The 27567-nt window shown below is 39.5% G+C and overlaps 1 protein-coding gene across 7 annotated transcripts in view; it reads right to left on the bottom strand.

Annotated features, from left to right (window-relative positions):
- Positions 1 to 2833: 2833 nt before the first annotated feature.
- Ralgps2 (Ral GEF with PH domain and SH3 binding motif 2) overlaps positions 2834 to 27567 on the bottom strand; it is a 136796-nt gene continuing 112062 nt past the window's right edge. For 3 of the 7 annotated variants that reach the window (XM_040738637.1, XM_040738638.1, XM_040738639.1), the window contains exons 14-21: positions 25876 to 25930; positions 22984 to 23061; positions 21445 to 21550; positions 17457 to 17549; positions 12617 to 12722; positions 12000 to 12091; positions 3354 to 3421; positions 2834 to 2980 (exon numbers count right to left, since the gene is read on the bottom strand). In XM_040738637.1, the coding sequence (XP_040594571.1) occupies positions 2947 to 2980; positions 3354 to 3421; positions 12000 to 12091; positions 12617 to 12722; positions 17457 to 17549; positions 21445 to 21550; positions 22984 to 23061; positions 25876 to 25930 (632 nt within the window). In that variant the 3' untranslated portion in view covers positions 2834 to 2946. Of the gene's footprint in view, positions 2981 to 3353; positions 3422 to 4588; positions 9680 to 11999; positions 12092 to 12616; positions 12723 to 17456; positions 17550 to 21444; positions 21551 to 22983; positions 23062 to 25875; positions 25931 to 27567 lie in introns of those variants that run through there. The other 4 variants (XM_040738642.1, XM_040738640.1, XM_005071315.4 and 1 more) reach the window with 4 other exon arrangements.

The raw sequence follows: 27567 nt of genomic DNA, 5'->3' as shown, positions 1-27567 counted from the left end.
TGAAATAAATTGTGTTTTACTTGCTTGGTTCTTTAAGAAAAATATTAGGACACATGAAATTACCATCTTAGAGGCCCAAAGTTGTTAATACAGACAATTTTGTGTCACATCTAATAGAGGCGTGGGCTGAGGAATCCGACATCTGGAGCTACTTATCTGTTATAGGAAAGTGGAAAATGCCAGCTAGTTTACTCAGCATCCAAACTTTTATGTAACCTGTATCATGCAAGAAAGCCTTTGATGTCATTTTCGGATGCTGCATCTAATCCCCTCAGATTAAAAGAAAAGTGTAATAAAACTGCATCACTTGTTGATTCTGAGGCAGCACTGTCATTTGCACGGTCTTAGCTATACCAGTGCTGGAATATACGTGAGGGTCCTTAGTTGGACATTTGCTCCAGAGTTAGATAATACATTCCCAGGGCTTGAGTCAGAAATAAATGATTCTGGGAACCGACTCAAGGATAATGGTTGTATTAACCATAGAGGGGTGTCTGGCAAGCAGGGCAGGCAACTTCCACCTGACAGCTTTTTGTATTGCTTGGGTTTTTTTCCCCAATGAGGATGTTTTTATACTTGCACATCATCAAAAAGCAAACAGCCTCTGGTTTACTCAAAGATTTAACAGAAGACATGGTCTAACACACTGATGGCCAATTCTGTAGGACATCCTTCCAGACCTACAAGGACCAGAGAGGAAGGCATTATTTGCAGACATTCTCATGTAGTATGTTCTCATTCAATTTGCTTTAGGTTGAAGTATTTAGCTTTTAGCTCAATTATGTTTTTGTTGTTGCTGAAATAGACTAAATTACATGAGCTACAGCTGCAGACTTGTTTGCCTTTCTGGACTTTGATTTTTTTCCCAGATAGAACTAAAACTCCAGCTCCTTGCTCTTTAGCACTCCTCAAATACTTTAGCCCATTATGGCTCAGGCCATGAATATGTTCTTGTGCTGTTAATTCAGGGTATCTCTTTCTAGATACAGTAGGCTGAACTGTTATGACAAAGGGGAGAGTTAAAATTCCAGACACAAGCTGAACTTTTCCCACAAGCAAGACCAACAGTTGGCATTTATGAGATAGCAGAGAGCAGGGCTTCGGAGTCTGGACACTACTGACGCTGAGATCATCATGTGCAGTTCAGCAGCAGCCCTCGGCTCTTCACCTGCTGAATGCCCAGAGGACCCTTTCCCAGCTGTGCCAAGTTTCTTCAGGCCATGATTTCCCTGGGGGACAAGATTGTTTCTTGTTCAGAAACAGTGGCATAAACTGTGCGTTGATTCCAGACCTTGTGATGCCCAGTGGCACAGTGTTCTACTTAGTGTTATCAGTAGCAGCTTGGAGTAAATGGCCTGAGTATATAAAAATGAATCACAAGAGAGAGCTGAAGCTGAAAATTAGCTTATTTAAAAGCGAAATGAAAGCCAAGCAAAACCACACTTGGGTTGTGTGATAAAAACCCAGCTCAGGGGCCATCTGGGCTCTGCCTCTCTGTCTCTGACTTACACAGTCCTAAGGGCTGCTGAGGAGACTGGGTAATGAAACTCTGAAACGCCATCACTGCATCTGAGCCAGCACTGTACTCCAGTCCAAATGAGGCAGGACAGACAGACACACACAGCTAAAGACAGTAAGAAATAATACCGTTCTGTTTGTAGTTAGATTCCAACACAAATCTAAGGACAAGCTATTGTAACTGACTTCCAAAAAGTTGCTGGATATAAGCACCTAAAAGTCAACAGCATTCTCTGAAATTAAAAGAAAATGAACAAAAAAGTCAAAGTAAAAACACATTTAACTAGATTTAAGCTAATAAGAACATACATAAAACCACTAAGAAGAAAACAGAAATAATATTGAAGGGGCAGTAAAATCCCCAAATAAATGGATAGATAAGCAGATAAACTTAAAAAAATGTTCTCAAACTCATCTATAGACCAAAGCAATAACAAAGTGACAGCAGTGTTTTCACTACACTGGACAAGCTTATCTTAGAGACAGGACTCAGGGACAACTAAGGTGATTTTGAAGACGCAGAAGACCAGTTATATAGTACATAATGTTGTAGTGACTTAGTGATAAGAGAATTATATAGTAAACTAGACCTGAAGACCTATGCATTTATGGAACATGATGTATGATCAAGGTAGGAGGTCAGGCTGAAGCCCCCTGAACTGTTACACTCTATTATAGGTTAAAGAAACCGAGCTTTCAGAGGTCAGTAAAGAGGGGAGGAAATTATTGAAAACCAAGTTATGGTTACCGGGAGCTGGTAGTCACGCCAGAGCAGCCGCAGGTGGCACTTGAGTTCAGGATTCTGGCTCACCGGAATGCAAGACACTGGTGGGTGAACCTCAGGTAGGCAAAGCCCTGAGGGCTTCAGCTCCAGTCTCTTGCTACTGCTGCGCCTTTATGTCTGCATTGCCGCCTTTCCCCTGGCATCCAGCATGGTGAGAATGGGTGTGGGGGGAACCCCCATTGCCTTCAATGTCGTGTGACTATGTCATGGAAACATCCCATTCCACTGGGCATTCTTACCTGTGGGTTATTATGATTTCCTCTTAAGCTGTACTGTCTAACTGAAGTAATAATTTTATACAATAACAGTGCTAAATAGAATTTTGATGATTAAGGGTTTTTAACATGTAATAAAGGATTATGATAGAGGTTACTTTAGTGGGAATATTAATATAGGTAAAGGCAGGATATCATGTTGTCCCCTGCCCAATAAAGCAGGGGCTGCTGAGGATAGAAAATAGGACCAAGGAAGTGTCACACAGCTAGGACATGTGAGTTTCTCTTGAGGAGATGTATAGACTATAGTTTAATGATTAAGGAAAACAATAGAGTCCCAGGAGTTAGAGTAGTTTAAGTTCTTCAGGCTGGTGATTGCTGGCTGACATGCTTTTCTTGATAGGATGGGTTGGTAATCAAAGGTGATGATTAATTTCTTGCATTCATTTCTGTCCTCATCTTCCTTATAAGATTTAATAAAAAAAAACTGTTTATGAGTGGGTATGCACCCTGAGGATTTAAAGTAGGAACAGCTGATTGATTTTATATATGACAATTTAGATTTGTGATTCTTTAAATTTATTTTATAAGTTACCTCTTGAAATAAATAACAAAATGATTTCTTTATAACTGCAAAATGCAGCCTGCCAGTAAAAGAACTGGCTGAGAAAAATAATCTTGCTGGCTTTCACTTTGTTAATATGTAACAAGTTGCTTGGACATGAATGAAAAGTGGGTTCTTGGGGATAATCTGCTTTTTACCTGTAATATGGAAAATGTTTAATCATGTGATATGGAAAACTTGCTCTTTACTTGTATTCATTGTAATAACTCACTTGAAAAACAGAATGTAGCCACATTGTAATTCTGATATTGCTTGAAGGATTCTGCTGGGGTATATGAGCTGTAAGGGGAAAAACAGAGAAGTCATCAAGAAGGGAAATGTCAAGGGAGAACAGAACAGAAAAAGAACAGAGCAGAACAAGCAACAGGAAGAATAATAAAATGTACTCGTGTCTGTCTGTCTGCCTGTCCAGTGGTCTGCCTACTACTCTGCACTCCGCTTCAGTTCCTTGCCCATCATCAACACCCTGGGTGAGATCTTGACACGATGGAGGGGTGTGTTTCCCTTTTTCACCAGCCCCAGGGAATTTTTACTCCCTCAGAAAGCAAAGTCAAGTGAGTGATTAGTTCCCCCACTGTGACTCCCTTCAATTCCTGAGCTTCAGAAAGCTGGTTCTTATAGCAGCAATACAGGACACTTTTGCCCCGAGAAACTTCCCCAAATACTTACCAGGCAGACAGAGCTCATGATGAACTCTTATGGATGGCAGACCCTACCTCAACACAGGTGCTTCTGTACTTCTGAGTGACCGAAAGCTACACAGGCTGGGCAATGGAGCTGTCCATCAAACAAACAAACAGTCTTAACCTGGCCTTTGGCATGGGCCTGTAATCCCAACTACTTGGGTCAGACAGGAGGATCCCAGATTCAAGGCCTACTTGGATGGATTACAAAGCCAGTCCTAGTAAGTTACTGAGATTCCGTCTTAAAAGAATTGGGACTACACCTCAGTGTCAGAATGCTTGCCTAGCAAACATGATGTCCTAGGTTGAGTATCTAGTCCTGGAGGCAAAACCTTGTGCCTTAGAACCTATGGAATAGTCTGAGCAAAGAGGCCTTTGGGGGACTGCTCATGTTCACTGGGAGAGTAGAAGATTCCTCTCTATACACTGAATGCCAGCACACTTTCATTCTGGGCTTAGTCACTCAGAACTTTCTCTGCAGTTACAGTTCTTGTTAGTTTCTTTTGAAAGGTTTACCCAGCTAACCCAGCACTTGGAAGGCAGAGGCAGGAGGATCTCTGTGAGTTCTAGGCCAGCCTGGTCTAGGAAGTGAGTTCCAGGACAGCCAGGGCTGTTACACAAAGAAACCCTGTCTTGAAAAACAAAAACAGAACAAAAACAAAACAAAACAAAAAAAGGAAAGAAAGGTTAAAAAACAAAACCCAACCAACAATGCAGATTGTATTTTAAATGCAAATACGGTAACAAAACATCACACCATCTATAATTTTAAGCCATTTATTTCAATAGAAATATTTCAGAAAACTGTTCTTAAATTCATCTTAAGTTAGCTTATGCGAACACACTGAAGATCACACGCTCACTTCTGCATATTAAAAAGAAACAAAACCAGAGAGGAACCAAATTGCACATCACTCAGGGAGGTCATAGTGCATGTGAACGCTGCATCATCAAGTACTTCAAGTTAACTGGGACAAAGAAGGAATGTGGCCTGTGAAGTTTTCTTTCTTTTTTCCTTTTTTATTATTGGGTACTTATCCCCACAGATGTTTGTGCGCCTCCTTCCAGGCCCTTCAGTGGGCTGTCAAGGAATGAACATCAACAATCAAGCTGTAGAAACTCGAGTTTGGTACTGAGTTTGGTGTCCTACCAGCTCTCTAAGCCACATCCACCAACTCAATACTTCTTGGAACCATACTGTGAGTTCTATCAGGTGACATCTTCAGGGACATGACATTTGTTACTTGAAACACAAATTTGAAATTTCCTGCTGATATTTTACATTTTCTGCTCTCCTTTCCCCAAGCACTCCATGAACTCCTTTAACTCTATTTTGTAGACCAATTGGCTGGAATCAGATTTTAAATTTTGCTAATAACCCCCAAGGACCTGCTAACCCTTTCACTGGCTCCAAAACCATGTGTGTCTATGTGTCTATTCTTTAAGGAATCTGAAAACAGCATTTCTACTCAAGACAGATGAAAGTATCTCCTGGCTTTCCAATGTCCTAAGCAAAATGTATCTAAACTTTGCTTTGGCTGAGAAACCTAGCCTAGTCTCTTGCCCCTGATTTATTAATAGCGCTGTCTTTCTTGTGTATTTTCAAGTAAGCAATAACCAGCAGGGTAAGGGACTGCTTGTTCATTCTGTCTTAAATATGAAACTGAAATAAATTTTGTTTCTGGCTGAAGGGACTGCCATCGCAATATTTTAGTAGTGTTACTAAAACTGAAACAACTCCTTTGGTATATATCTTATTCCGTTAGAGATCTCCCCAAAAGGCCTTGCCACTAAACTGAAGGTCAAAACAACACAAAATATAAATACACTCAGATGGAGGTTCCTGACAGCCAGCATGATCAAAAGGCCAATGTGAGTGCACTTATGTTTAACCTACCCAGACAAGAGATTCACAGGGAGGGAGGCTTATCTGAAAAATAACTAAGATGGGAGGGCTACAAGCATCCAGATGTCTACAAAGTCATCTTCAGGTTGCTGTGAGATTAAGTGGGTGGAGGGAGGGATGGCACACCCCTCAAGCCAGAGGGTTAAGAGAGCACATGGTTAAAGCCATCCTCAATGCCCTGAAACTGGTTTCAAACTGGTAAGGCACTGATTCAATTTCACCCACACTATGGCTGGAGACAGGTAAAATGCAGCTATCTTCAGTGAGCTGAAAAGCGGAGTGTATGCATCTCTTCAGTAGAATTCTCAAACTGAAAAGTCACTTTAGACACAAGCCATTTTTAGGGAAGCAAACCCAAAAGGTACTTAAGTCATTTTGAAAAAGTTCACACATAATTTATCATCAATACTATTTAATAGCAATTTTGTGTCTCAGAAGCTTAGAAAAAAGCAATACCTTCCTGGCTCTAAAACCAGGATGGCAGTAAGAAATAATATAAAAGAGAAAATGAACACAAGCCCTACAAGAAGGCGAAAGTCAGACTTGCTCTTGCAGCAGCGATGCTGCCATGGCCCCGGCACGATGAAGTTCAGCTTTGTTTCAAAAGGAGGCAATTCTTTAAAAAGTCTTGGGGGGCAGGGAATTTCTTTTTATTAAACCTTAACGTCCATTAAGCAACACTGGTGCCTCTTGTTTGTGGAAGGTAACAGTTAGAAAGGAATGTGCCTCAGTTAACAGGAAGGAAACCAGCATCAGGCATGTTCTTGTAAAAAGCCAATGAATTAAGTCTATTAGTACTGATTTCCAACAATATAATGTCCCACAGATTTAACTGTATGTAACTTACAGATTTAACCTCAGGAAAAGACTTTCTGCTGAAGTCATTTGGACAGGTAAATGCTAACAATCCCCAGGGACTGAGGAAGCTACACTACTCCCAGGCAGCCATTTCAGCTACCAAGGGGTCTAAGCGGCTCTATTCTTGCAGGAAAACGCTGCAGCTCTGAGTCTCCTGATGGACTCAACACGGAGGCCCAATAGCAACAGACCATGCAGAAGGTGGCACATCAGTGGATGGTACCGTTTACACAGGAAAAATAATTGCCACTCAAACATATGCTAAGGAGAAAGAGAGAATAATACTCCCAAATTGGATCCTTTTTTGAATTGTTTACACAAATACACACTGAACAAAATCAAACAGAATGCTGTATTTCATCAATTCTCTTTTGATCCTTCCAGTATAGACACTATAGCAAAAATATTCTGAAAAATAAACACACAAAAGAGCAAAACAATGCTTGGGGCATTATGCAGTCATTTGCATAGGTACGCCTTAAAAACAGACTTAGGGAAAAACAAGCCTTTATGTTCAAATAGGTTGTCAAATGAGATTTGGCTAGCACTATACACCTGGCAACAGGCCATAGAATATCCCATTCAATCTGCTTCTAAACTAGCCTAAGTATATGTTACGTTTTGATCGAATTTCTCAAGAGTTCTCCTTGACTATGAGAGAAATGATGAATGAGCTTTAACGTTCATGGACAATGAGCCTGTGAGTCACTTTACAACTGAGGTTCAGTGGAACAGGATCCACTCTCCAATAAATAAAGTACTCAAATATTTACTATAGTTTGGCAATATTTTCTTTGCTTCAATTATAATGATACTATTTTGTGAATTATAGATAAAAAACTCAACCTGCTCTATGTAACTCATCTCTCAGTTTCTAAAAATCATCCTAAAAAGCAATGACTGATGTTTGCAGCAAATTTTAAAGTAGAAAAATAGTTTCAGTTTCAGCTGGAGGGCACAGTGCTAATATGGGCTGGCTACTTGAATCTGAACATGGTTCTTTCCCTCCACACCCATAGGTGTCTAGACCTGCGCACATCGAACACATCTTCCATCTCAGTGCTTTTTCTTTGGCAAAATGGTGAGGTCGGCCTCGGCTAGCTGCCAATCTCCACAGATGCGATTCACCTACAATGTAACGGCTTTAGCTTACGCATGATAAGGTAACAACAAAAAAGCCACAGGGTTCCCATTCACAGTATCTCAAAAACAGCAAGGGCACTATTGAAAAAATCATTTCAGGAGCAAAATGAACTAAGGGATTGCTAAAAATATGCAAAACAAAAGTAAGATGTGCAAAGTCTATACTGTAATACTGCTGGCTACTCGGTAATGTCTGTCTATGTATACCCAACGTGGGCAAGCTTAGGCCATTATTTGAAAAATCATTCCATACAGGCAACATTTGCCTTTCCTTGCTTGTCAATGAAACACCAAATAATGTATTTCTGTCACACGACAAACATATTTGAATTACTGAAATTAGAAACACTAAGAAAGGGCTCTTTGCTTTCTTTTGGACTGATTTCTTTTTTAGCTAATTACTGTACACGCAGTATATCCTAATTAAGCCCAATGGACTTGATGATAAAATAAAAAACACACAATTCTTGAAGGATACAAATGTGAGAAATTTTATGTGAGACCTAAAGAAAGAGCAGTTTGCTTCGAGGTGTAAGTCAAGGCCTCTGCACGTGGAGCCACTATGAAGAGCTGTAGCCCATAGTGGTCTATTCAAGTGCAACTCTTGGTTAAAATTTAGGCTATCTCAAGTTTAACATTCATTTTAAGAATTAAATGTGTTATTGCCTAGGAGAGCACTCTCAAAACTGTTTGGCCAGTTACTAACAAAACATGATTTTCAGGTTGGACACCGACAGTAAAGCTTCCTAAAACAAAACAAAAAACAAAAACAAACAAAAAACCAACGTTGTGGTACATTTTGGGAAAGTCATACAGAGAAAAAGTTTTATATTTTTAACTCCTAGAACTGCAAACTTTGCCTTTATTCTTCTTAAAATCTTTTTGTCTTACAATAAAATACATACATATATATGAAGAAATCTCTTAAAACAAGTATGCTCTTGAACCTCATACTGAACAAAAACAAATGCAATAAAAATAAGTCTGGCATAACGCACATTAAACACTGCAAAAGGCAAAGGCCAGGTAATACCAGGGCTTTCGCCACGACGCCGAGCCACTGTGGCCTGAGAATCCACTTGACTGTAGATTTCAGAAAACTCTATAGAAACCTCAGCTTGGGATTACCATTCTCCTATGCAGAATTGTGGCCCAGCAATGAATTCATATAGGAAGTTAAACCCAATTAGAAACAAACACGTGTTCTGGAGCCTGCTGCAAGGTGAGCACTCAGCCCTTGTACCTCCTTCAGGGAGTTCTGTCTCCTTCCAGCACTGAATTCCAGAGTGTAATGTTTAAATGCGTACCTCATCCAAAGTAAAGCACACCCTATCGCAAACACAACTCCACACTTGCATTATCATCATTCAACTCCCACGTCTTGCTGTGGGGAAGTGCCAGGAAGCCAGTACCAGAGGCTGAGCAGAACCTGCAGGTGGGCTGTTGGCCTGCTCCTCACCGGGTACTTCTCACTGCACCTAAAACAGCTCTTGATGGAATCCATAAGAAAGGTTTTTCCTTTTTTAAAGTGTATCTAAAAAAAGATGGTTTCCTCTCCAAAATTAGTACAAAGTTAAAAGAAACGCAAATTAGCTACAATTTATTCCAAGCACAGCACCGCCAGAAGATTCACACACACTATTTGGTGTTGGTTTTCCTCGCACTCTGTTAAGGCAGTGGTTTCCACAGGTCAGTTCGGAGATAAGAAGCGTAGTTCATGGCAGTTTGTTTTGCAACTCCAATTTGTTCTCTGGGAATATCTCACTTCATTCCCTGAAATTAGTGCTTTTGGTTCTGAGCTCCAGAGGCTGGGCTGGAGCCTGGGGGCTCTTCCTGACGCAGGATGATGCGGCAGACGCTCTCCGTAGGTCCTTGCTCCGTGCAGGAACAATGGTACACCTCCTTTTTCTCAGGCTTTTACTCAAAAGTCATCAAGTTTGTAGGAACCTAAAAAACATGAGCAGCCCACACTGCCTGTAACCACTCCAAACAGATTGCTTAGAAGTTGTTTTACTAGTCATTGAATACATCTGTCACAAGGTCCTAAAGTGATTACCCCCCCAAAATTCACTGAGATGAGGGTTTTGTAACTCCAAAATTCACTGAGATGAGGGTTTTGTAACTCAAAATTCACTGAGATGAGGGTTCTGTAACTCAAAATTTAACATATAAATTGTATACTATATACAAAATGTAGGGTTTCTTGTTAAGTAAGTGGTCTTCAACAATTTATATAAGATTTTGTTGTTGTTTTTTGAGATAGGGTTTCCCTGTGTTTCTTTGGAACCTGTCCTGGAACTAGTTCTTGTATACCAGGCTGGTCTTGAACTCACTCTAAGTATTGGGATTAAAGGCATGCGCCACCACTGCTCTGCTCCAACTTATATAAGATTTAATAAACTACATTTAGCACATATTTTGCCAAACCCAAATCATTCTGACCTATGTATCTTTCTTGAGACAAGGTCTCAACTTTGAAGCACAGGCCAGCCATGAACTTGCTAGTGGTAGGAATGAAAGCATGAGCCACCACACAGTTTAAATATTTTTTAAAAGGAATCTGATAGCAGTGAGTCTAGCATGCTGGATCATTTTAGAAAGTCACTGAGTTAATAAGCTCTTTCAAGTAGGCATGGCTGGACAGGAGGACGGACACAGGTGTTTTCTTGCCTTACAGGGGCCTAATGACTGTTTTGCATTTGAGTCAGGATCTTTGAGTAATTTTCAAACTTCACAGGTTCTCTTATAAATTTGCTAACACTCCGACAGCTTAAAAAAAAACAAACAAAACCATTTCTGCACATCTGTGTGATATTAGGAAGGTTTACTAATATAGTAAAATATGTGCACCTTTCTCTATGCTGGTATGTATACACACACACACACACACACACACATATATATATATATATATACTCCTAGATTAATCTTGAAACCTGAGGGTGCTTTTGTTTGTTTGCTTTTGTTTTTTTAAGACAGGGTTTCTCTGTGTGTAGCCCTGGATGTCAGAGTTGTACACTTGTCTGGTCTCGAACTTAGAGATCTGCCTGCCTCTGCCTCCCAAGTGTTGGGATTAAAGCGTGCAGCACCGCCAGCAGGCTGGAATCTTTATAAATAAAGTACCTCTGAGTACATTTAAAGACCATGCACAGCATGGAAGAGAACTCTGAAAGCTTTACTTATTTGTCTTAGGCAAAATTAAATCTATTCCTTTCATTCTTCCCCAGACACTGACTTAATGTGGGCAAAACATTTGTATTTTAAGTTCTTCAAGGAGTTGATAAAGGCTGGACCAAAAATTTTTTCAAACATCACTGAAATAAGTGCAGTAGAAAAAAGCCCACCCAACAACACTTACAAAGGAAAAGCAAATGGCACTCGGGTTAAAGACCCAGCATTTGTGTTTGCTGACTGTGTAAAGTCACTCGTGTCTTTGAGATTTTTTTCTTATTTATAGTGCATACTATTGTCTGCTGACAGGCACGGATGGTAAAAAGCATACTGTAAAACCTAAATTTGTGATTCCAGTATATGAAACTGGAAAAGCTTCAAGCAGTTTCCATAACTGTGGTTGCAGTTTTCTGTCTGCTAATCTGGTTGAGGGCATCTCTCTGCAAGATGACCTGGGAAAGCAGCACAGCAGACAGCCGCCTGTACAGAGACTGGTCCACTAGATGACCATGGTTTCACGGCAACCACAGGACCCCACTTCAAGCTGTTATCAGAAACAACTCAGAGCTCTGTTCAAGTACCACCTAGATTTCACCCTTCTGAGTCTCCATATGTTCTAAAAACCTCTAGTTTTATCTGCACACTTGCTGTCCCCTGAACTGGCACCCCACTCTCCGTCTTCACAGCCTGTCCTTCCTGTTGCTCAGGACAACATCACTGTATCTGGGAAGCTCAGCTGCACACGCTGCCCTGACCTACAAGTCTCTCCTCTTTACTCTGTTTGGCATAGTTTTCTTGACTTACTATCTTTCTAAAATGTGAACTTCGTGCCTCACTGACTGCCATAAACAGCAAAAAGGAAACACTACTAAGACAATTATCCAGCCGAGTATGGTAGCACACACATGAAACTGAAGGCAGGAGGAGCACAAGTTTGAGGCCAGCCTGAGCTATCTAGTGAGTTCCAGGCCAGCCTGGGCTATCCTAGTGAGTTCCAGGCCAGCCTAGGCCATTATGTTTGAATGTGTATCTCTAAAATACATAAATAAAAGTGTAAAAGTTACAGATTCTGGAGAGGAGGAAGAGAAATGCTCACTTGTTGCCTGTTACTCTGGCAGGCCGCACTCAAATGTTTAAACCACAGCATTGCATTCATCCTGCTGCCAGCTTGGAACTTGTATGAATTTCCTAAAATTAGCAAAAGCAAGTAGAAAGCAATAAATTTAAAGACAATACCATCCAACATTCCTGCCAGATATATAAGACTGAACAAAATAGACTACAGTGCTCAGTTTCAGAAATCTACTCGTTTACAGTTTCCCAATGTAGAACTCTTTATGACACATTGCCAGAAGATGTTATATTTAGAAGTCACCTTCCTACTGCATATACAGTAAAGGTGATTATGGTTCATTAAAGTAATGGTGTGGCTTCTCTAGATATGTCTGCAAAATACTGTCATCTCCACACTTTACTGTGTACTGAATCTACGAAGGACTGCCAATAATATGTATACTGAGACTTTGTTCAAAGTACAGACTCTATGATTTGGATTACTTGGGCTTTTAATTTATGCTTAAAACACAATATGGAATAAAAGTAAGCCCAACAGATACAATTCCTCAAACATCTCCCTGTTGGTAACACAGCAGAAACAGGATCATGGCTCAGGAGTGTCCATAGCACCTTGAACCCGTCTGTCTAGCAACTCACCTTTCTCCGAGTCCGTCAGCAGAAAGAGGTCCGGATGCTCTGGGTCATCAGCCATCATCACCATCCATCCCACCACAGACACATTCTTATTTGATGTTGACTTGAACTGACATGAAGGATAATCAGAAAAGCAAACAGTGACAACCAGTGACTTTTGTGCCAGTTCTCAGTGAAAGTTAAGTGTTGGGGGGCTTATCTTCAGTTTGTCCTGAGGACAGGTAAGATGTATGACCTACTGTGGACCCAGGTCAGCTTGGCATGCCCTCGTCACGTAGTCTCCCACTCTGCAGTCATCCCCAGTCACCACTATCACTGTCCATTTCTGAAAAGCATGCTTGTCAATCTGCTGTTTCTCCTAGTCACACTGTTACCACCTAGAGCAGGGCTTCTCAACAGTCACAACGCTCTGACCCTTTAATACAGTTCCTCACATGCGGTGACCCAACCATTAAATTGTTTCCATTGCTACTTCATAGCTGATTTTGCTACCGTTATGAATCATAATACAAACACCCGTGTTTTCCCAAGGTTTTAGCCCCCCCCAAGGGCTTGAGACCCACAGGTGAGAACTGCTGACAGCCTAACACTTGTGCTTCCTCAGCCTGACGATTTCATATGCCAGCGAGGCTGTAAGACAATTCTTAACTTTTCAAAATCAAGAAATGTTAAAAAAAATGGGAGGTACTTTTAGTATGTTGGTTACTTTCATAGTTCACTACTCTTTTCTGTTGGGGAAGGAGTGCTATAAAGAGCAGAAAATAAGGTTAATCTCAGTAAAAGAAATAAAGGATGTTAAAAACACTGGCAACTCAAACCTAGCAGTTTATCAAAAAGCTGCCAGAAGTCACAATACAGAGTAAAAGTCAAACTGAACCATACTTCCACCATGTAATTGCTCGTGGAATGTAGCTTGGTTAAATGCAGAACTTAATTAATTCAATAAGAATAATCAACGGATCCACATAAACATTTTGTAGAAGAAAAAGCATGAAAAGGGTGAAACTCATTAAGTAACCAACAGTATAGAAAATAAAGCTGTGCTTTATTCACACGAGCAGCCAAGACCAAAGGGAGCCTCATTATTCTTGGTGACCAGGAAACTTAATTTGCCTTTTTTTTGGGAAAAGGTTAGTATTTATACTCCTCAAAATATAACACAGAGAATTTGTGTAAAAAAATATCCACAAGTACTACAAATAGGGAAGAAATAAACCTATCAAATATTCACAAATAGAATGATAAATAAATTATGATAAACATAAAATAGATGAACATTTAGCTATAAAGGGAACAAATGACAACTACAGGCACCAGCAATGACTTTCAACAGTATAAAGCAAAGGAACTTGATCTTACAAATACACATGGAGTTGGATGTGGTGGCAAATGCAGGGGAGGAAGACCTCTGTGAGTTCCAGGTCAGAAAGGCTACACAGTAAAACCTCATCTCAAAAAAAAAAAAAAAAAAAAAAAAAGGGAAAATAATGGGTATGCAACCCCCTCAAGCACAGCTAAAAAGTTTTATATAAGGAAACATGTATTGTAAAACTCTGAAGGAAAACAAGGCTGTGACTAAAATGAAATGTAAGATGGTGCCCCATTGAGAACAACTCCCTCAGAGCGTTGACAGGTCTGGTAATGTGCCATTTCTTAGGCTGGGGGAGGGCTTAAACATGTTTGCTTACTGCGTATCTTTCACAGTTAAAAGAAATGGGAAAGGAATGAATATAGTATGACAGTAATGTAAGAGATATAAAAACAAAAAGGGAACCAGGAAACCAGAGAGACTGACATGAACAAATATACCATGATGGTATACTCTCTCAGTTCATAATTTACTTCAAACAAACAGCACTGCTGTGGGATAACCCTTCTGTACGCTGTGAACATGTATCCTCTCATCGGTTAATAATAAAGCTGAATTGGCCTATTAGCCAGGCAGAATAAGACGAGGTAGGAAAGCCAAATGGAGATACAGAGAAGACGGGCGGAGTCAGAAAGAGGGATGTGAGCTAGCTGCCAGAGGAATATGACATGCTAGAGAACAGGTAAACTCATGAGCCATGTGACAAAATATAGAATAGAAATGGGTTAATATAAGTTGTAAGAGCTAGTTAGTAATAAGCCTGAGCTATAGGCCAAATATTTTGTAATTAATACAAAATACTTAGGACTGGACTGATAAGGACAAAAGAAAAACTGCACCTCTGTTTACACAGCACAATTTTCTAATATGCTCTTGTTAACCTTTGCTGCATTAGTGAGCTATATAAGCCCCATAGTAAAGAGGGATAAGATACAAACACAGAGTGATATCCCACAAGTCTGCAGACAGCCATGTTTGGGGAGTAACGCCCCTTCCCTGACTTCTTCCTACTCTTGGCATCAGAGTTTTTCTGTGCTGTTACTGACAGTTTCATGCTAACTGGGTTCACTGACACTGTGATTGTGGTTTTAAATGATCAGTAACTGTTTCCTTACTGATAATTATTTTGTGTATTTTAAGAGTTCTGTTATTATAACCATTACAGGAATATTCTACTACTGGTGTCTTTGTGCATTTGTTCAAAGATAACTGAAGAAATGTTTCTTAGATGAGGAACTGCAGTGTATTAAAGGAAATGCTTGCCCCCTGAACATGCAGGCACACACACACACTCGCGCACACACCTGCTCACATACACACACACACACACACAAACACACACTTACTTCAAGCTTCTGACCTAATGCAACATTATCCATCTTTACGTTTCTGTAATGATGGATAGTACATTTTACCTTCCATTCATTTCCCTGTTCTACTTTTCTGTTTTATTCTTTATAAACACTACAGCTTTTTCTCCCCCAAGTGCAAGTTTCGTTTTTAAAATTTAACTGATCAAACATATTTGTTCAATCACTACCATACAGTGATAGATTTAAACATAGCTGTAGTTATTTTTTTTTGCAGTGAGTATACTTCAACTAAAACTTTTTATATAATCAGTATGCTCAGAGACATAACAAAATAGTACCTTCTTTCTACCCAAGTTTATTCTTCATAGGCCAAGAAATAATAACTCCAATTTGGGTATATGCATAACATAAGGTTGTCAAGTATTCTCCTTTCTTTTCTTCTTCCTCATTTTTGAGATTAGGTCTCACATTGTAGCCCAAGTTGGCCTTAAACTTATTGTAATATTCTTGCCTCAGTCCCTCCCCAGCAATTCTTGGGACAAGATCCCAATCCAAAGTGGTCAGTTCTAAACACATGCAAACACGGGCAACACTAACTGGATTCAGTACGTTGCATATCTTTGGTAGTGTGTATGTATAAACGCACAAACAAAAAACAATGCAATGAATTCAAGAGGACAGACACAAGAGGAGTAGAGGGCAGAAATGATTTATACCCAGTGTATTCATGTATGAAATTCTCAAATAAAAAAAAATCAAACCCAACATGAGCCAAACTGCCAGGTAATAAATGAACTTTCAATAAAGGAACAGACAGTTATGAAAACATAAAACACAAATGGCCAATAAATATTCTAAAATGTGTTCAACATTCTTAGCCACTAGGGAAATGCAAATTGAAATTCCACCTCACCCTAATCTAAATCATGACAGCAAATGCTGGTGAGAATGTGGGGAAGGAGGAAGCCTTATTTATTGTGGATGGGAGGGCAGCCACAACGGAAAGGTTTTATGACCCATAAATGCAGATTTTACGCTGTATCATTTCTGTGCATACACCTATACACCTTCTACTACATCAGATATTTGCACTTCCATCTTTATTGCTGCTCTATCCACAATACTAGATATTTAAAACCCAAAGTCCATCACCAGATGAATGGATAGAAAAATGTGGCTATATATACAATAGATTTTTATTCACTAACAAAGAAAAACAAAATGAAAACTATAGGAAATGGATGGATCTGAAAAATACTAAAGGAGGTATCCCATATTCATGTGCAGATCCTAGCTTCAGTGTTTATATATGTGTGTAGATGTGGATCTGGGTATCAGTCATGAAACCAGACAGAGAATGAGAAGAGGAGAGAGTGGCTGGGGGAGCGGGACAGAACATGTGACCCAAAGTGAGAAAAGCAGCTTCTGGGGGAAAAAGAGGGCACAGGTGGGGGCAGTGAAAAAAGATGGGAGAAGGAAGGTCAACAAAACAAAAATTACGTTTGAAATATCATAATAAAATCTAATACTTGGTATACTATTTAAAAAGTAAACATTTCATAATTAAAAGACTGTATACAGAGGAAAGAGCATCAAGAAGATTTTACAGAAACACAGAAGTAAGAAAGCAGACTGTTGCAACCACTGTGCCTATACATGCCTCTCTACTGTTGGGAAAACTGGTGTACTGTTGTTCTTTCTGGGACAGGGTCTCTCTATGTAGTCCTGGAGCTCACCTGTGTAGCCTTGAAATCACAGAGATCATAATTCCTCTGCCTCAGAGTGCTAGGATTAAAGGTGTGTGCCACCATGCCCACATCTGGGACAGGATTTTAAGTATTGTTTTCATTTTCACATTAATATTAGGAACTGGGGCTACAAGGTAGGGGTTTTGAGCCATGATCTGACCTAGTGCAGGGCTAACAAAGGTCTGATGCCAAGACAGATATTTGCAATTTGCCATTTTCACAGTTGCAATGGAAAAACTTGAAAACACAAAAGTGATTCCAAGGCATTCCTTGGAATGGTTGCTTAAACACATTTCAAACTATTACATGCATACTAGGAGTAAGCATGAGAGCTGCTGGACGATAAATATAATCTTGTATTCTGTTAGGGGTATTTTCTTTACGACCAGGAAGAAGTTGTGAAAAAAACTTACATGCTTTCTTTCTGTAGCCTTCAGAGATTTGGCAGCATAGTAAAACAGCTGTGTTCCACACAAGGCTGCCCAATACTTTGTCCAAGATGCTACCTGGAGAAGATAAACACATGAATACACCATCGAAAGGCTTCTGACCTGACCTCCTTAGTGACAATATCCTAATCTTCACTTCAGTTATCGGAGACAGCATTTCTAAAATCTGCATCTCAGACATCACTTTCAGTGAACACACCTTAGTAGTCATTCAAATAACGTGAGATCTTATCAAGAATTTTAACTTTTTGGATGCTCAAGAGATGGTCTGCCAGTAAAGTGCTTGCTGTGTGTGAGCATGATGACCTGAGTTCAGACCCCCAGCACACGGAAAAGCTCACAAAATAAGGTGGAGCTATAGAAGACACCCAGTATTGGCCACACACATGCAGAACTGTGTATTTATTTGCAAAACACAAACTCATGAATATGTACACATACAGAAATCGTATCACCATCCAGTATTAGGCTATAGAGGCATTACCTTCTTGTCCCAATACCATATCTTCTCCCGCTAATCTTCCCATCTGGTCTACATCCCAGAGTCAAACACTCTATCTGGTCTCTAAACACTTAATCATGTTCCCATTGCTTCTCTTGATAAAATTCGAACCTCTAGTTGTATCTGACTACGTAGCATCATACTATAGCAGCAGACTACCATGGAGGGAGCAGTTACGCCGACTGGTAAAGATTGTGTTTACCAACCTCGTAATATTCTTAAATATTCTAAATACTTTTTAATTAATCAAGTCACTGTACTATTTCTCTATAGATAACTATTTCATATCCATTCCTCAAAGTTATAATATACTCTCCCATGGTTTCATTACATAATTCCTCTACAAAATAGATTAAGTCTGGTTTAAAAAAAATAAAAGCGCCGGGCGGTGGTGGCGCACGCCTTTAATCCCAGCACTCGGGAGGCAGAGACAGGCGGATCGCTGTGAGTTCGAGGCTGGGCTGGACCGACAGCCTCCAAAACAATACAGAGAAACCCTGTCTCGTAAAAACCAAAAAAAAATAAAAATAAAAAAAATAAAAGCTCATATTTCCAGCACACATTCTGTAACTGCCTGTTTTCAGACTCACAAAATCAGCCTTTTTTTCTTGCTAAAAAACTTTTGTCAATCCTGATGCTATCAAAAGACAAACATAACTCTTTTTCCTTCCTTCCTGTTTTTTTTTTTTTTTTGAGACAGGGTCTCTCTCTGTATCCTCCGCTGTCCTGGAACTCACTATGTAGACCAGGCTGAGACTAAAGACATGAACCACCACCGCCCAGCTACAAACTGAACTATTTATGCTCTGGATTTCTAGTTCCTTTCTTAGTTTGTTTTGGCAGTTACTCCTCTCCCCTCTGCATCTCAATTTCCTCCCCCTTCCATGATGAGCCTGAAGAGTTCTCCCTCCCTAAAAGTCCTCCTTAGCCCTCTTGACATCATCCGGCTCCTTTGCTCTTTTCACAGCATAACTTCTTGCCTCCACTTCTGCTTTTCCCATTTTCTATTCAGCTCCCTTCATGTGGCTTCCAGGCTTAAGCAGCTGCTGTTAAGATCAATGCCCACTGACGTTTCACCATTCTGTTCTTATCACGGTTACTCCTTAGCAGTGCCAACACAGGGCTGACCTAGCACAGGCGTGGTGGTGCACATCCTAAGTCCAGCTCAGGAAGTGGAGGCAGGTGGATCTCTGAGTTAGAAGCTAGACTGTCTACAGAGTGAGTTCCAGGACATCCAGGACTATATAAAAAAACCTGTCTTGAAAACAAACAAGGGAAGGAGTGGCACCCATAACCCTGTCTGACAAGGCAGAGGGATCATGAACTCAGGGCTGTGCTGCACAGATATATAGTGGTGGCAGTTCCTCAGGGTGCTACCCCACGCAGTCCAACCTCTGGAAGACCATCTGCATGCTAACCTACTCTCCTTTTTCCTCAGTGGAGTACACTCTCCACAAGGTGGGCTCTTTGTTTGAGTGCTCACTGCTAGAGATTTCAAGCACCTAGCAGTAACAGTTACAACAATGCTCAACACATATGTGACTCTAAGGTTCTTTGAGAGCAGAGCAGAACTAGCTTTCCAAATGTGGGTGCCTTTGGTTTAATGTAATGTAAAAGGCAAAAATGAGATGACATAGATGGAAACCATTTTTACAGGAAGAAACCCTTAGATCTTCAAAACCTCTAGGTGTAGATATGTGCCAAAGGATTTTCCTTTGTTTGTTTTCTTTTTTTGAGACAGGGTTTCTCTGTGTAGCCCTGGCTGTCCTGGAACTTGCACTGTAGATCAGGCTGACCTCAAACATAAGAGATCTGCCTACCTCTGCCTCCATAGTGCTGGAATTAGAGGTGTGTATCACTACTGCCTAGTAGATATATATTTTAAATTAAAGTATACTGTGATTTGAGAAAAGAAAAAACTTTTCTTAGTAGTCAAAACTATTATGCTGTGAGGAAAAACAAACTTTTTATGATATACTAAAAGTTCTGTCATGCAAGCCTTTTGTTTCTGGGATGGTTATTATTTGGAGGACATTTTTGTATTGGGATTCTGTTTTACATGGAAAAATACATTACAAAGTTTAAATAAACTGACAGAACAAAATTATTCTACTTCTTAGGTTTTACCCCACTTTCAATTTCCCTAAACGGATCACAATTTACTTACTTTCCCACCCCTTTTTTCTTTTCTTTCTTTTTCTTCCTTTTTCCTTTTTGAGACAAGATCTCACTGCGTAGCCCTAGTTTGGCTTGGAGCTTACTATGTAAACTCTATCTGCTGAATGATGGGATTAAAGGTGTATACCACCATACCCAGCTTACTGTGGTTACTTCTTATGTATTTTCAAGGTTCATTAAGAAATAATTTTGGCAGGTGATCTCTGTGAGTTTGAGGCCAGTCTGGTATACAAAGTGAATTCCAGGACAGCCAGGGTTGTTACATAGAGACCTGCCTGAAAAAAACCAGAAAAAAATTTTTTTGGGAGAGGGTAAGAATTACCTTAGAAGTTGGAGTACAGGAATATTTGATTTAAGCATGTTTAAAATGTGATTTAGCTACAATATACATAACAGGTGCAATACTTTAAGAAACAGGGTAGGGGAATTTGATGGCCTAGAGCTATGATTCCCTTTCCCTTCCTTCTTCATTTCCTGTGCACAAAAAATTTTAAGACTAAATAAGACTGATCAAGTCAATGAAGAAAAACACAGTAACTACCCAAGTTATAATAAAAGCTGCGATGAGGCTCCAGACCTTATTAGGCCCTGAGACCTCAGCACAACCAACTGCATGATGAAAGTACTATTCAGGCTGTAAAACTTAGCACACAGATACCTCTACATGCCCAAACTAAAACAAAGGCCTAACCTATCAAACTCCATGGTTCTGGGAAAGTATCTAAATGTACTAACCTTGCTTTTTGGCTTCTGTAGTTCTGCATCGAGCTAACTATTCTTGTTAACTGAAGTATGTTTAAAAGTTCACTCTGAGAGAGGCTTGGGATCCTAAAGAGCCAGTGTAGTCGCCTGATAAAGCTAATAAAAACCCATGTCCAAACAGTCTTCTCTGGTGAATACCCCACAATGAGAACCAAGTACACTTCCTGTCTCTGTGTGCTCACCCTCTTGATTACTCCGTTCTTGTTCAGGGTTAACTCACTCTCTCTCTCTCTCTCTCTCTCTCTCCTCTCTCTCCCTCTCCCTCCCTCTCCCTCCCTCTCCCTCCCTCTCCCTCCCTCTCCCTCTCTCTCCCTCCCTCCCTCCCTCCTCTCTCTCTCTCTCTCTCTCTCTCTCTCTCTCTCTCTCTCCAAAACCAACCAGAATGAGGACAGTGTATATGTATATTTTAAGTGACTTCAAGTCTACTACAGAGCTACTTCTTTTTCAATCCCAATGCTTCTTGGGGTGGTTGCGTATCTTCAGACCTAGGTTAGAATAAATGTATCTTACTGTGGGCTTTTTGCCTTCTTTTAACAAAGTTTTTCTCCTGAGGACACCTTGAATAGTAACAGCTCCTGGATACAAGTGAACCGCCAAGTCTTCCGACTCCGCAGAACTGTAACAACAAGACAAAGCAGAAACCGGCTAAGTGTGTATCTGCAGCAATCATTAAGAGTGTTGCTAAATGGAATCTCATTATTCTTAAGTTTAAAACTTTGATACTTTATCGAGAGCTGGTAAGAAACTTGAGGATTTTAAAGACTTATTGATTTGAGATTTTTAGACTGTCGTAAAGTTAATGACGAAGTTATTAAAGTTAGCAGATGTTTAAACACACATTCTATCACATATTTCAACAAATTCAATTTAGAAGAAAGCAGGGATTCACTTGAACCAAGATTAGTTAAAACAATGTAAGTTTTTTTCCTTCTTCTTAACATGCCACAGTACATCACTATGGTAACCCATTAGAACTCTGTTGGCAGGAGAGACAAGGATTTGGTTAGAATTAAGTATATGAAACAGAAAATGCAAATAAGCTCAAAACAAAAACAAAGCAAACAAAAAACCCCACAAAAACAACCCCAGAAAACCCATTGCTAATTTTAAAGTATATAAAGAAAAGTAACTGTCAATAACATGCTTTTAGAAACTGGTTTTCTGTAATAAGGTTTAATGACACTCAAAAGTACCAATACTCAGGGTTTGATTATGGTTAACATATCTCTAACAAAGAAGAAAACCCATATTTAGTAATCATTTTAATGTCTTTTCTCAGTTGATTTTAGAGTCTATATTTAAAACAATGATTTCAAAGCCAATCTCTGGTGATGTGTTATGAGATGCAGAACTCCGAACACAGCAAAGAATGCAGACATTTAGTTTCTTTATGATTATTTAGGTGTCTTCAAAGTGACAACCTAGAAATTTCATGCTCCAGCTGTTTATAAGGAGGGGACACAAAGGAGACACATCAAGAGCTATTCTATTGTTCTGAGTTGGTTTCCTGATATGAATGGCCCCCTCCCAATGCATGTATCATCTTTAGGTGCTTGTACAGCTAATATAGTGCAGAGAGGCCCAGCTAGGGAGAGACCTAAAAAAATTATTCAATGAAATAGACTTGCCTAAATTCAGGCTCTGTGGTTTATCTGTAAAAAGAAAAACTTACTTAAAAAAGACAAATTGAATATAAACTTACTGGCAAAAGAAAAGCTTTGATTGCAACTTAAGAGTAACAAATTGATTTTTACCCAGTCCAGCCATAATTAGAAGCATTAGGAATTGTATAAAGGGCTAACAACTTTGTAGCATTTTAAAAATGTAACATAAAGATGCAAATTTTAACAATCAGTCCTGTGACTTAGAAAGAATAGTTCAAATTTAAACTATATTAAATCTTGGAAAGAAAGTTTTCATGGGCAATTTGTTTAGTTTTAAAACCAATTAGCGGAGAAAGAAGAGAAAAAAACGTCAGACAACACCCATATGAGCCAGCCACCAACACCAGAAGGGAGTGCTATGGCCCCTGATGCAGGGGAATTGTACCTGCTGGCCTTCGTGTGGCTTCGATAGCCATTTCGTGGCACTCTTGTCACCGGGCCGAGAGAATGGTATAATCTGTTCCTGTTGGATTCCATTATAAATTATATATATTACACATATTTTTATTCATAGAATCATCAATACCTAGAATAGTATACTAATTTGTCATCTAGCTTTCTATATTAATCCTTAAAAAGGGCAAGATATTATTTTTTAAAACATGCAACATAGTTAATTTTTTTTCTACTGACTCTGGAAACACAGGTGTAAAGTATACACTACACTATACAATTTATACATGCACTCATTTTCATACATCTGTCAAGAGATTAAAGAACTATTTATGGCCAAATAATTTAGAAACCTGAAAAATGCTCCAAAGCCCCCTTTACTCTTCTTGGATTCAGGTTTAAATATGACATATGGACTTATATAAAATAATTCATTTTATCATTTGATGGGGGAAGTCCTGTGTATATGTTGTCTTATGGGTTGTTGAATAAAGCACTGTTGGCCAATAGGGAAGCAAGATAGGTGGGACTAGGAGTCAAGAAGGATTCTGGGAAAGACGGGCCCAGAGAGTCACGTCGTAGAAAGCCAGAGGAGTAAGAAGTCCGGATCCTGTTCTCTGGTAAGCAAAGACCACATGGAAATACTATTAGCAATTATGGGTTAACAATGAAGTCAGAGCTAGCTGATAAGAAATCATAGCAAACGGCTAACAGATTCATAATTAATATAGTGTCCTGTGCTATTTGGGGGTTCAGACAGCTCAGCAGGGCCCGCGCGGCTGGCGGGAAGACTACATGTTACAATCATATGTCCCTATGAAGACACCTAAAAGCAATGAGGATTATAAACTTAGAAATGAGGAAAACCTCTTATCATAACTCAAAGAAAACTAGTAGAGACAAATTGAGGAGTACATATAGGTGGGTTTTTTTCATATCAACTGTCAAAGCCAATAAATGATAAGAATGGCATGAACCAGTATTCATCCCAAATCAAATCATACTTGGTAGAGGAGATAAACCCAGAAACAATGGTATTTCTTTGTTTAGGAAAGCCAAAAGTATGCAATACATGATACTTAATGTAGGAAATGGGAGGAGAAGACAGAGATTGAGGAGACAGACATCTCATGCCCATTTGCTACCTGCTCAGGGCCCCGAGCTTGCTACAGGGCACTTGGTGTGTCTGGCTCAGTACTACTTCAAGTCTGAATCTTTTTGGGCTGCATTTATTTAGCTGTTTTCTAAATGTCTGAAGAGCCACTGCTTTAAACATGGCACAAGTACAGTTGCTTTAGCTGCAAATGTATGTAAAACAAACTGTGCCATACAAGAAAAACACTATTCTGAGGTATGAAGGTTAACATGTTACAAACTGCCTTCATAGGTAACCTGTTGGAATGAGAAGAGATTAATGTAACATGACACTGGGTTATAAGTTTATAGTTTAAACAACCTAAGAGACAATTTCTGACCAATACTGTTAATCTAAAAATTATGCCTTAATAATGATTGATGGTACACCTTTTCCAGAGGGAAAGATTTAACTGTTTACAGATTCATAAAACAAGCCAAATGCAACTTTTGTATTTTCTCCATGTCAGGTAAACTCAAAAGAATGGAAGTTGGGCTGGAGAGATGGCTGAGTATGAAGAGCATTGACTGCTCTTACAGGGGGCCTGAGTTCAATTCCCAGCACCCACATGTTGGCACATGCCCACCTGTAATTCCATTTCCAGAGGATCTGACACCCTCTTTTGACATCTGTAAGTGCCAGGCATACATGCAGGCAAAGTTACTTATACACACAAAATAAAAATAAATTTTCAAAAAAGAGAATGAAAGTAAAACTTCAGAAAAGAATATATGAAAACAAATTGTTACAAATTCCCCAACAGAGAAAACAAAACTTGGGAACATGCAGTGTAGAAAATATCAAAACTCACAGAGTATTTAAGTGAGATCTTAATAGAATATTAATGAGACATCTTTAAAGAGGAAGTTTCCAATAAGCAGTTTGAAATTAATGATTTAAATATAACTTCAAATCTTCCTGTTTAAAAGTGACTGGTCTTGAGTTTTCATAGAACACCAATATCTAAACAATGACGTGAGGCTCAGGGGAAGGCCCTGAGTTCAGCCCCTAGCATTGACAACCAAGCACCAACTCCCCACCTCCCCGCTGCACTTGCAGCTCACAAGTTCACGTGTAAAAATGGAGCAGTTATTGCTGTCAAGCAGATATCTTGAGCCAGAGGAGATTAGTACTGAAGTGGTAACTTAAGAGTTTGAATGGATGTTTGGCACATATCTATTTAAATAACATTTTGTTAGCCTCAGGGAGAGTTCTATTTGGCGATCAATACGGCGCACTGTCTCTGTACAGATGACAAAGTTTATAGCTTAAAGCAACAGGGAAGGAGAAGACAGCATGATCCTACAGCAGATCATCGAAAAGCACCCCACATGCACTGACTTTTTCATGTCAAATGCCAGTCTTTTAACTTAAAATTAGCTGTCATTCTGTGCATAAGAAAGCAAGAATTAAATAAATGTCTTACCCAGACCTAAGGAAATAATCTCATTTTGGAACATAGAAGTTAACTATGTTACTTAAAATTTTTATTAAGAATTCATTATTATTAAAAATCTGTTACAATTAAAAAATTCAAAGCAGAAGTAAAAACATCAAATAAACATAAATAAAGATCATAATAGCCATTCTCGTGTATGATTCCAGAGATAAATATCTATTTGTCATTTCTTCTGGCCAAAAAAGATTAGTCACTTAGTGATAAATAACAATAACCTCTTCAAATTCATATTCATATTATTCTAAGACAGGTCAAAGTTCAAAGCAAATTTAGTGACTAATTTCTCTTACCTTTCAAAAGCTGGCCAGGAGGTCTCTTCACTTAGTTCCGAGCCATCACTACTCCCTAAAATCAAGAGTTGTTCTATTATTGCTATATCAGTTTTTTTCCAGCTGAGATCTTCTATTTTAAAAATGAATTTTCTGGTGGCACATGCTAATAATCCTAGTACTTAGAAGGTGGAGATGGGAGACAAAACAAACACACAACCACAGGGCTGGAGATGTAGTTTACTGGTAGAGAGCTTGTCTTCCCAAGTTAGACCCTCAACACCACAAAAACAAAAATTCCTATCATCAAAGTGTACAGAGCAAAGATGTCTTTCTTACTAAGTTGTGACAATATTTTGTTTATGATCTAACAAATAAAGCTTGCCTGAAGATCAGAGTGCAAAGCTAGACACACTAGTTAGCCACAGAGGTCCAGGCAGTGGTGGCACACACCTTTAATCCCCAGTACTCGGGAGACACAGGCAGGCAGATCTGTTAGTTCAAGGGCACCCTGGGCTATACGAGATTGAATCTGTCTAAAAGAGAAACAGATCGCACAAAGGTAATCCCAGCAGTTGGGATCCCACACCTTTAATCACAGCACTAGGGAGGCGGAGACAGGAGTCCTGATTCTGTGGAACTTCATTAATGCTTCATCCATGTCTCTGACAAGACTTACAAAAAAGTAAAAGCTATAGCTAAACTAGAGAATGATTTTAATACATACCAAGGGAAAAGCCAAATATGTATACAGAATCTTTTTTAAGTAACATACTAGATTCCATAGGCATAACAAACTTTAACCGAAAATGGGCTCATGTCTTTTTGGTTTTTTAAGATCAAGGTTGGTGCTGCATATAGACTACTTAGAACATTAGCAAAGAGGTATTTCAGGTAATAATCTGTCTTCTGCCCTTTAATTAGCACCAGAGTAAACAAGTGCTGGGTGGCACTGGAGGGCTCAGAAGCAATTCTATGTTTAGGGTTTGGAATCCTCAGGCTAAGGGAGCCAGTATGCTCAGATAATGGATCTCTACTGACTTTGACACTGAGATTATAGCAATAATACAGTTAAGCCCTTGAGCAATGTAACAATCAGAAGACCCTTTTCTCTGTTAAAACCACAACAACTGATCATACTATGGATATACTTTCTAACTATAAAAAGACATAATGATCAGATAATAAAACAGTTTAGAGAGTAAAAATGGGGGCTAGAAAAATGGCTCCACAGTTAGGGTCTTTGCCGGTGCTTCCTGAAGTCATACTGAAGCAGCTCACAAATGCCTGGAACTCCAGCACCAGGAGTACCTGAGGCCTCTGCCCCTGGCTTCCTGGAGGCACTTGCACTCATGTGCATATATTCACAAACTGACACACATACATACACTAAATTTTACATATATATTTTCTTTTTGGTTTTTTGAGGCAGGATTTCTCTGTGTAGTTCTGGTTGTCCTGAAACTCTCTCTGTAGACTGAGCTAGATCACTGACTCAGGTCTGACAAATGGGGAATCTGCATAAGATCAAACTAGACTCCCTTAATATAGGTGACAATGGTGTGACTGGGACAATATATGAGGCCACTGACAGCGAGTCTAAGACCTAACACTAATGCACAAACTGACTTAGGGGAACCCATTCTATATGGAGAGATGCCTTGCCCAGCTTAGACACTCGGGTGTGGGGGTGGAGAGGTGCCTTGGTCCTGC

Source organism: Mesocricetus auratus, unplaced genomic scaffold (genome assembly GCF_017639785.1).
Source record: "Mesocricetus auratus isolate SY011 unplaced genomic scaffold, BCM_Maur_2.0 Super-Scaffold_100676, whole genome shotgun sequence".
Classification (NCBI taxonomy): Eukaryota; Metazoa; Chordata; class Mammalia; order Rodentia; family Cricetidae; genus Mesocricetus; species Mesocricetus auratus.
The sequence above is the reverse complement of the archived record's forward strand: the minus strand, read 5'-3'. Positions and strand labels throughout refer to the sequence as shown.